Raw genomic sequence first — 11219 nt, forward strand, 5'->3', positions numbered from 1 at the left:
GCTCTCGGTCTCTGGTTCTTTCTCCCCCTGTGTCTCTCTTGCTTATTTTTCTTTTCCTCAGTGTCTTACTCAAACGCACTACCTCACACTTTACTTTCTAGCACATGCACATACAACAAACAAGCACGTTTGCACTTGCTACCGAGAATAAAAACAAACACACTCTGCCGCTCACTATTCACGCAAACAAACACGCACGGACTCACACAAGCACGCGTACGCACAGAGCCGGCGAACCCGATCTCTGTATCAAACGTCTCTGAGCGCGTGTAGTCTGCAGCGGCGCAGTGAAATCCAATCCAACACAGGTCAGCAGCCCTTCAATGCGACACCTTCTCCTCTTTCCTTTCTCTCAGTCCCTATTCAGTCTCAGCCGATTCTTCCTGTCTGTTTTCTTTTGGTCTCTGACTGTTTCTTTTCCTCTTTCAATTTCTGTCTCACTCTTTCTTATCCTTCACTCCTCTCTATCAGACTCTCCACTGTAAGGAGGGAGGAAAAAGATCCCAATTCAGTCCACCAGCCACCAGGCAGCCAGCCCGCCCCCCTTCATACTGTCTCTCTCTCTCTCTCTCCCTCTCTCTCTCTCTGCCCCCCTCTCTTTCTCTCTCTCTCTCTCTGCCCCTCTCTCTCTCAGACTCACTCTGTCTCTCTCTTTGTTTTACTACATGTCTTCTTAAATAAATAAAGTTGCTTCGTTGTACCTTTCATCTAAGTCTGTTTCAACTCTTTCTAAATGTATTCTCTTTTTGAATATTACTTTCTTAATTTCACACTTACTCATACAACCTCACCCACTCCCTTGAGTTGGCAAGCGCGCACACACACACACACACAGACAGACAGACTCTCTCATTCCTCCCCTACACACACACACACACACACATACACACACACACACACACACACACACACAGTATTTGTTCTATTTCATTAAAATGATTAGTGTCATTGCTCATTGATGTCTGTGATCACAGTAAGATGATGACAGCACAGAAGAATGGAAAGAAAGAGAAGCAAAAGGATAGCAAGCTTGCCGTCTCCCTCCCCCCTCCCCCTCAGTCCTCTACCCCCCAGCCTTGCTCTCATTAATACTGAATTATGTGGGAGCCCAGTTTTGCAACTGTATCACTATATCACATGGAGTAGAGCTGAGATAGGCACAGCGACAGACTGCACTCTGGGATTACAACTAAACTACCCACAGAAGCTTTGCAGTTTGGTGACTAGCACCCTCTAGTGGTGGAAACAAATACACAGCGATAGAACAATTAATGGTCAAAGTGCATTAAGTGCACACTAAAAAGAAAACTGTGATTGTTTTGGTTATCTGATGAGCTTTCTGGAGTCTCTCTTCTCTATATATTAAAGGAGAACTCTTTCAAATGGTATCAAATATTTCTAAAATTGTATTTGGTTGGATGCTCACCAAAAGGAACAATAAAACCAATAAAACAAAGAACGTACTCTTGGAACAGACTGGGTAATAAACTAAACATACTTGCTATGCACAGAAATGTAATACAGTCTCCACAAACTATTAAAACAAAGCAGTATCTGGAACGTTTGGGGGTGGATAAAACAAAAAACAAAACATCAAACTGCGAGCCAATCAAATGCAAATCCCATGTGAATCTCCTATGTCAGCACATCACATTTTATTTAGTAGAAAAAGAAGAAAGAAAGAAATCTAGGTCAACCGCTGTGTTCAGTAATAAATAATTCTCCTACTTTGCCCAAAAGAAGAAACAACATTTGCCCTGATTCTGTCTCAATTATGAATATACGAAAATATGTATCATGTAAGAAAAGAAGGTTTAAGTCATTCTGAGAAACAGGACTCCTTGCAGGCTTTCGGCAGTTGAATCATTGTCCGTCCGTACACTCCGATTCCTTCTGATATATCCCAATCGCATGTTAGTATTTGTTTGGTTCATAAAGATCTCATGTGGTCGAGTTGGGTCTTCATGTGAGGGTGTACAACATATCTTCCAGTCATCTAATCCAGGCTTAAGTCATTATCTGTCCACAGTGAACATCAGTCTGGCTGTGTAAAAACAGTATGACAGCATGTTAACTAATGCTGATACAGATGGAGTTTTTATCATGAGGAAAATAAAATAAAAAGCTTTTTGAGACTCGAACCATATCAGGCATACGCTGCAGAAAACGGCTCAGGAATGGATTGCAACTTAAAGATCTTTAATTCATCAATTGTGCCGAAGCCAGAGCACAATTACAAACGTCAGAGAACAGGCTATGAAAGTTCCTGTTTTCACTCTACCACCAGATGTCGCAGCCAGACAGGATAACAATAGGGTGAACGACAGAGGTGGTTTGCGAAAGTGAAAGTTTCAAATGGCGCACGAAAACTTTTTTATTTTTTGTTTTCAGGAGCGGTTTATAATATAATCGTTAAAAGTCGTACGTAATAAACTGTACATATATTTATAATGTTATAATATCTTTTGATAATCTTGTTTCAAAAACGAAAATATTATAAAGACTATAGCATCAGTGAACTTATTTCAATAAGGCTGCAGCGGGGTTTAAATGAGGAAATTTATATAAGACTTTATGAAACACCGACAGTCCAAAATTAGCTTGAGAGGATGCGTTGGCGGTTCAAGTGGAGAAAATCCATGACGTTCAAAATCTAGCATGTGTTCCCACCCTGCCCGGTTTCTATCAGCTGTCTCTTTTGGATGATTTTGCCCTCTCATTGCGTAGCTCTCTCTCTCTCTCTCTCTCTCTCTCTCTTTCTCTAGCTCACTCGCTCTCTTACTGACTCATATTCACGTGTTCCGTTCCCCTCTCTCATTGGACAGATCGGAAAACGATGAGCTCATATTGGTTAAAAATAGGCGTTAGGGCTGCGGCTAAAAATAGTCGCATATAAAAGCCTTGTGCTTCACATGGGCGCGCAGCACTACGCAGGCAGAGCGGGGGAAGCTTGAATGTCGATTCTCCGCTGGTGAGAGACTGAACGAGGGAGGGAGACCGAATGGGCGGCGGCGTTTTCCCTCGCTGACTCGCATCACAGCGCAGTATTGCACAAGAAAGAAAGAAAATGTGCAACGCGACGGGCTTTTCAGATGAGCCGTGTTTGGGTGTAACCCATCGGAGGAGGAGGCGGCTTTATGACAAGTTCCTTCCTTTTATTTATTTATTTATTTATTCTTCCCCCCCCCCCCCCCCCCTTCTGAAATGAAGTGTTGTGATTGTTTCAACGGTGCAAACTCTGTCACTTGGTTACTTTGCATATTAACATAATTCATTTTTTATATTCTTTTCCTTTATTCATAATATGTATATGATTTTTTTAAACTATGAATTGGCATGTAGCTTTATGGGTCAAGATTATTTGCGAAAACAATGAACCCGTTGTCCAACACTATAGCCAAATTACCATTTCTTGTACAATTGTGAGTTTTTAGTGCATTATATTTATGGGTAATGTATATGATTGTGTTATCTGCCATGTTTAATCACGAAAGAAGTGGTCTTTGAATGAAGGGAAAAATCAAGTAAACTTGTCATTTTGTAGATCCTTCAATCTCTAGTCATGTAATTCTGAATTTTGATCAGGCTTTCTTGACAGACTTCCAGAATCCACTTTATCAGTTGTTGTAGCATAAAACTGTGATCAGCTTTGTGAAAAAAACAAAAAGTAAAAAAAAAAAAAAAGTCAAAGTAGATTTAATTTTTTTTTTCAAAGTTTCAGGGAGATTTGAACCATTGCACCACACCACAGGTTGTTCCTTATAGAAAGTAATTTATTACACAAGGTTACCAAGTCTAGTTTACAAAGAGTTTCCAGTCATGACTGCGTGTACATGTAGATACACACATTTTTATATGTACAGATCTGTATACATGTTTTTTTCAGTTTCTTTTTTTTTTTTTTTTTTTTTTTGCTTTAAACAATTAACTTATTGTCCCACTGCCCCTAAATATTTATTAAAAATGATTCATACATACAGAAACTACAGATCAAAGCAGTTATTCAGCCCTGTATCATGTTCAAAGAAACTAAACAATAAGACACAGCATGTGAAGGCTGGGCAGAGCACTTGATTGGCAGCTTGTAGGACCGCCCTTCTCCAGACAACTCACATAGTAACTTGACAGCATTTTGGCAGGTAGGAGGGGCGATGATATCACAAAGTCTGGTAAAGCTTCTTAAAAACAAGTCCCAGTCATCCGCCTTGATTTTTAAATACTGATAAGATTCTTTACCTAAAACAAAAACACTAAGAAAAAAATTACAAAAAAGAAAACTATGTTCCAGGAGTTGTCTCCCAAAGCGTTTGGCGTGTGTGATGGGTCATGAAAGGATGGTGTGTAAATGTGAGTGTGTCCATCACACACTCACACAGAAACACACACACTTTCTCTCTTATTAAGCCCGTGGATTTGGGCAGAGTCCGAGTGCTGTGGTTTCACAGCAGAAGACACTTGGTGCTCTTCTTGCCCCTACGTGCTTGTAGCGCCGCTCTAGTGGCCATCTCAAACACCTCCCGAACGCCATCTTTTGTCTTGGCTGAACATTCCATGTAACCAAATGCTCCAATCCGATTGGCCATGTCCCGTCCCTCCTCTGCTTTCACTGGCTCCTACAGAGGTGTTAATAATACAGTAATTGTCAGAGAGCAGTGGAAGCATATGACTTTGTACATATGGCAAACACAATGCTATGTTCCCTCCTTTTACCCAAACAATTGTCACTAAAAGACAGGAGGTTAAAGTGTGTACTAGACCATATATTGAGAGAGAGAGAGAGAGAGAGAGAGAGAGAAGGAGAAACAATACCTGTTTCATTTTGGCCAGCTCACGACGTGTATGCTCGTCATTCCGCAGATCCTTCTTGTTGCCCACAAGGATGATGGGTACATTTGGGCAAAAGTGTTTGACCTCAGGCGTCCACTTTTCCGGAATGTTCTCTGCACAGAGGAAAGAGTGAAAATTGTCATACGGCAACTCACTTATAGTACAATCTACTCTTAAATTGGGGGCAATTGACAGTTTTACTGGAAAAAGAGGCCAAGTGTGAATGAACTTAGGGTTACGCTGTAACTGAGCAATGAAACTACACTTGTTCCTCATTAGACAATCTGATTTCTTTAGAGTTAAGAGGAGAGCAGGGAACATGTGGGGGGGAACAGGGAATTATGGGAAGGAGCAGGACATAGTCTACATTGTGTTTTTCTCAAAGGAATATTGTATGTATTGTAATACAGGAAAGGGCGTGACAGTTACGACAGCGAGGGTGTCTGACAGTAAGCGTGCTTGTCTAAACACATGTTTGGCAGCATTTAACTATCAGGTAAGAGTGTGAATAATGTGTAAGTGCGACTGGGTACTCACCCAAGCTGTCAGGGCTATCAATGGAAAAACACATGAGAATCACATCGGTGTCGGGGTAAGACAGAGGACGCAGCCTGTCGTAATCCTCCTGTCCTGCCGTATCCCAAAGAGCCAGTTCGACCTGAGGTACACAGAGACGGCCGAACGTCAGGGAAACTCTACATTAACACTCATCGCTTCATTTCATACAACATGTGTATTATCAAATTCATTACGACAATATAGTATTTCACAGAAAAATAAAGCTAAACACGTAATCTTCACGACTGTTTCAGATGGGCAGTTTGTCGTAATAGTGAAAAGTTGGAGCTGTTAAGGAGAGTGACAGTGCAGCAGACACAGTGACAGAGAGTGACGGCAGATCAGACTGCATTTAGGGCACGGTGCTAAAGGAGGACTCTGAACCAGGCCAATACGTTCCAATTATACACATCAAATATCCCCAAGACGCCCTGCTGACAGGAAACGGCTTAATTAGCCAATCGAAGTGGGTTTGGGGGTCAGCACGCCAACCCGCTGGTCTATCATCACCCAATTAATCAATCATATTCAAAGTAGTAATCTGCGTTTTCTTTTTTTTTCTTTTCCCTCCTCCTGATGTCACGTTGACACTCGCATGATTTTGAAGCATGACTTCATTCGTCACATCTAGAGCATGAAACAGTAGCTTTAGGACATGATCAAACAGTGTGTTTGTCTTCATGCTACATACACACACCCACTGCCACCAACGCCTATTACTTCAGTTAGCGTTAAGGCAAGTGTGAACGGTTGGAGCCTTAGGCATTAAATAAGGCTGATGGAACATGGTACAATGCCACTTAAGTGTGTACATGAGTGTGTGTTTATACTCTTACCTGTTTGCCATCTACTTCAATGTCTGCTACGTAGTTCTCGAAGACAGTTGGCACGTAGACCTCAGGGAACTGGTCTTTACTGAAGACAATGAGCAGACATGTCTTCCCGCATGCGCCATCTCCCACTATCACCAGCTTCTTACGAATCGCAGCCATGCCTGAAAAAAACATTACAGGAGGATTAGACCAACACTCAGAGACATCTGTTCACAAGTGTTAATCCATCCACCAGTTTTCAGCCTTCATCTGCTCCGTGCAGATCTGCCTGCCTGCAAACACATATCTAAACCCAGGTGAAAAATCCATCTGCACTCCGCTTTACCTATATGCAATAAGCCAAGTCTGTTTCAAGTATCCTGCTTTTTCCCCCCACGATGACCCTCACGCTATAGATCAAAGATGGGGTTTTTTTTAAAAAACAAACACGTACTCTCCAGAACCCAAACTCAGTCGTGACAGAGCAGAAAGGGGGTGATGTGAAACCCTGGGCCGTGACATGGTGATGACACTGGGCAGTAGGTTAGGTCAGACTGTATCTGGGCACGGTTCCATTCTGCAGGCTGAGATAAAAGAGGAGATGAAGTCTTTGAAGTGTGAGGTTCAGCATCGCTGCCCCGCATGGTAACGGTGATGGGTGGGGACTAGCCTACATCAGTAACCTAACAGTATGGAAGAGTCACGCAGTGAAACTAATTGAAAGTACTACACAGAATCCTTTAAAACGTCATGCTAACCTTGCATTTTGCGGTTCCTGGGCCATCCATCCACTAAAGCAGTTAAACAAGTCAAACCTGACAGAGATTGGTCTATTTCAACAGCAGAAAAGACTTCCGTGTATGCCCCAAACAAACAAGACAGAGACATGTATTGGTGATTACTTATTTGCGCACAAGTAGTGTTAAAAATTTGGAGGGATCTCAATTCAGATGACATCATATTCAAAAACAGGGAGTATCACACAAACAAGACTTTTTTTTTTAATGTAACCCCTGTTACACAGGGTCATAACATAATTAACACTAATTATGATTAGCCTGGCTGTAAGAGCAGACATGAGGAAGGGAAGGAAAGTGTCCACTGTTGCGGAACAAGGGACTTGAGATTTGATGATCTTCGTGAGTTCACCGACTCGTAGTGATGTCACTAAGGAACTCTGAGGGACAGATACGATCAGGAACGGCAGGAAGTACAGACTCCACTATCTTGACGTCACTGCTTGTGTGTCGCAAAACAGGTATGCGGTCGCAAATAAATTAAAGATAGCAACCCGAGTATTGGAAAACCATGCGTAACGAGAATCCTACCATATGACTGGAGCACTCCTTCATTTTTTTGCTCAAGTGTTTGATGACATATGTAGGAACTCATGGCACACTATCCTGGTCACGTACAAAGCCATAAATGAAAAATCTATGACTGGGTACATGCAAATGCAGTGATGAAAATGACCGTTGAACAGAGGACTGTGATGTTGTACTGCTGATCAGGAACTTAGGATGATCAGACCCCCTGAAACTACAATATTAGTTCAGCTGAAGTCATGGACAGGCAGAGGAAACCCCATATAGCTTGTGTGTTTATTTAAGTTCACTGACAAGATCTCCTCTTAAAAATGTGTATGTCCAGTGGCAGGGGTCTGCAACCAACCTTAGAAATCCAAAGAATTTGAGGTTGTATCAAAAATGACTCAATAAGCTGCAGATTTATTAGTGCTGTTATGCTTGGCCAATCAAAGAAAATGAGCTGTGTTAACAGAGCACTTTTGGAAAACTGAGTGTTCAGGCCTTTCTATTTTGCCAGGGACAAAAAGCATTCATTACCACATTATAAATTCTCCTGCAACTTTTGTAGACTGCAGAACTAGGACTTGAACAAGATACATCTAGAATGCTTAACGATCCATGTCCAACAACTGCAGCACAGAATTAACCCTCACTGCACTACGCACACTGAAGGTTTAGGCTTCATATCTGAATAATACAGTCTTTTATAACTTGTGTACTTAATGATCATTAATCCAGCAGCTAACAACTTCTTCTCTTTTCACTTATAAGGAGGTTGCTAAACGCGACATGGTAGGACTTTGCGATCTCAGACTGATCCTAATTCCTTCAAAAACATACAGGGTGGGTCTTACAACCCCTCCAGCGTAAGATGGCGTCAAGTCAGCAACAGATGGCTGTACACCGTTTAAGATCGGCCTTATGCAGTCAATAGGGAGCAAACAGAGATAACGACGAGTAATCGTAGTTCACGGTATGATGCTATTTAATGTGAAAGTAATGGATTAACTTTGTTTTGTCTACAAAGACAACAACAATTGAGCAAACAGGCGATGTTAATTGTTTAAGCTTGCAAGCCTTCTACATTATTAAATTCCAATGACATAAAATATTGCTAAGCTAGACGACGAGAAAACACAACACGACTTTCCACCAGCAACAGTTTTCACCACAAGAAGCTTGAATAAATACAATGACAAACAAGATAGCTAGCTATTTGCTGTTTTTCAAACTAGAAATGAGCTAACCGTAATTATTTTAATTATATCGACCCTTAAGTAATATATAAACAAGGACAGGCAAGCCGAATAACCTTCGGCCCGTTCAGATTTAGTAGGTTACAATACCGAAAAGTTTTGAATGACTTAAAATGTTAAGCTGGCTCGCTCGTTTATCGTATGCTGTCGATGTCTGCTATTTAAGAGAGCTATGAAGTTTAATATTTGTAATATTTTCAGTTATTCTTTCTCCTAAGGAAGCTAAAAAACTTTATGAGTTAGTACAAGAGAAGTGGCTGACGACCACCATAGCTTCCGACTATCTAAAACTCTTGACTACCGTTAGCCAGTTAGCTTAAAGTCGGGTGATGTTACGCATCGTTTAACGTTAGCACAGGATGGAGCAAAGGGAAACCGTATTAGAGTTCAAAATATAGCAACAGCCGGTTTCCTGCGCTTGCCGGCTACGTTGATGTGACACACTTGATGGTTAGGGCCGCATCGGTTTAACCGTAAATTTACTTAGGTTATGAAGTAATTGTGGGGGTCTACGACTAACGTTTGCTAGTCAGCTCAAGAGACAACAAAAAGGCCAGTCTTTTCAACGATGGCTCGTTGCGGAAGAAGTAACCTAGCTAGCTGAGGCTGGCTATCGAGGTCGGAATAGTCCTGTCTTACAAAAGTACTACGGAACAAGTTTTTAAAAACATCCAAGCTATATCAAATCCATGATAAAACCTTGGCACGGGTCGTAAATTTCCTGATATAAGAAGATTAAGTCGTCTTACCCGTAGAATAGATGGCCAGCAGTTGTTTTCCAGCGGTTCAGCTGCTTCACCGACACCAGTCGCTTCTGTCCAGTACAATGAATTGCTAACGAGTGCGCGCATAGGGCGGGCGGCAAAGGATAGGGGGAAGGGATGACGAGGACGAGTATGAGCCACGCCTGCGCGGGCACGCTTAAGAAAGGCTTATTTGGCGGTGCATGAATGAGTCATTATGAATAGCGGACCACCCAAACTAAAGATTAAAAGGTGGTTTTATTCTCAGAGTGTGCAGGTGTATCTGCGGTGTAACTCTGTATCGCAACGGGCTGACTACATTAACTGCATACTCACAGATTTGCTATTTAAGAGGGATACAATGCTTGAATTATTTAAATGTTAAAATAAATATTGTTAGCTTTCATTACATTTATTTACAACGACCACCATCACTGGGCCTTTTGCATAATTTTGGTTTTGTATTCAGAACATATATTTCACTGTGGAATAAAGCGACTCAGGGAGACAGCACTTCGTCGGCGTTTGACAGGATCGTTGCTCGATATGTAAGATTGGACGGGAAAATTGCCTCATCTATTGGTGAAAGAGGAGCATTACACTTCTGGTACCCAACAAGTGAGGACGGTTGCAAGATAATGACTTAACCATGAAAATAGTTATGTGCTGTCTGCAATTCAAGATTCTATACAGTTTTGTAAGGCTATCTATAATCACTGTCGTAATAACTGCAATTGTTTCATGAGATTTGTCTAACGTAAAGCATAAATTTGAATGTAAAAATGTTACTGTGTATTACAGACATTGTTGTTTAAGATCTGGTGCAGACGATATTATACTTCTGAATCCAGTAGGCGATTTGTAGGGGGATGCCATCCCCCTCGTAAGTAAAATGACCAAAATGCATTCCCCTTGTTAACCTGCCATCCCCCGGTCACACTCTATATAGTAGTGTGACCATTGTGCCATCCATCCCTTTAAAAAATAACAAATCACCCACTGTCTGAATCCGATACTCCGAGGGTCCTCGGAACCTTAATAAAAGAATCAGGTGCGTGTGTGTAAAACTGGAGCAAATATCTGTTCTTCACAGAGTAGATATCAATGGTAGAAAAGTGGTCGCTGGACCGTGGATTCAGTTTGGTATTACACTCAAAGACGGCTTGTACTTCAGAGAATTACTTAATATAACATGGGAACAAAGTGAAGTAAGTGCCTCACAAGTATCTCTATAATATTTTAGTATATATGCCCATACCTCAGTTATTTTATAGGCTGGTTTAAAATTCTAGCGTGTTTTAGTCAGTTTATGTACACAGAGCCTAGGTTACTAATGGGAGTTTGTCTCTCCAGCATCACCCTTCAGGTAATGGAACAACATGGCAGTGTTCAGTGTTCCTAGTGGATGAATATGCCTCCCCCCCCCTCCCTTCTGTACCTGTTTACTAACCTGATTTGTTGCAGTGCAAGTGTGTATTTTTCCATTGTACATCTGACTCTTTTCTATAAGGATATTGTCTACACAGTAAATAAAACAAGTTAGTGGTGAAATGGGAGTTGATGGGACGTCTGTGATAGACAGCAAGCTATGTATTTGAAAACATCACATTTGTGACTTTACAAAGAAACCAACTGAGATTCACTATTAAATGCTATTACAGTTGCAATCGGAAATATTCAACCCCCTCACCTCAAAAGACATTAGTGATGTGTATC

The 11219-nt window shown here is 41.4% G+C and overlaps 1 protein-coding gene across 1 annotated transcript; it reads right to left on the reverse strand.

Annotated features, from left to right (window-relative positions):
- Positions 1–3812: 3812 nt before the first annotated feature.
- On the reverse strand, positions 3813–6379 carry rhoab (ras homolog gene family, member Ab). Its single transcript, XM_030785031.1, has 4 exons — positions 6222–6379; positions 5365–5485; positions 4810–4940; positions 3813–4613 (listed from the first exon to the last, which is right to left on the reverse strand). The coding sequence occupies exons 1-4, from the start codon at positions 6375–6377 to the stop codon at positions 4440–4442; spliced, it is 582 nt and encodes a 193-aa protein (XP_030640891.1). The 5' UTR covers positions 6378–6379; the 3' UTR covers positions 3813–4439.
- Between the last annotated feature and the right edge of the window lie 4840 nt (positions 6380–11219).

The sequence above is a fragment of the Chanos chanos genome, chromosome 9 (genome assembly GCF_902362185.1).
Source record: "Chanos chanos chromosome 9, fChaCha1.1, whole genome shotgun sequence".
NCBI lineage: Eukaryota > Metazoa > Chordata > Actinopteri > Gonorynchiformes > Chanidae > Chanos > Chanos chanos.

Bases quoted from the DNA above. Each gene is read 5' to 3' on its own strand.
- rhoab (XM_030785031.1), bottom strand. From the start codon at position 6,377: ATGGCTGCGATTCGTAAGAAGCTGGTGATAGTGGGAGATGGCGCATGC. The intron at 5,486-6,221 runs GTAAGAGTATAA...TGTGTACCTCAG, and splicing joins TTGAAGTAGATGGCAAACAG to GTCGAACTGGCTCTTTGGGA. The intron at 4,614-4,809 runs GTATTGTTTCTC...ACACCTCTGTAG, and splicing joins AGCTGGCCAAAATGAAACAG to GAGCCAGTGAAAGCAGAGGA.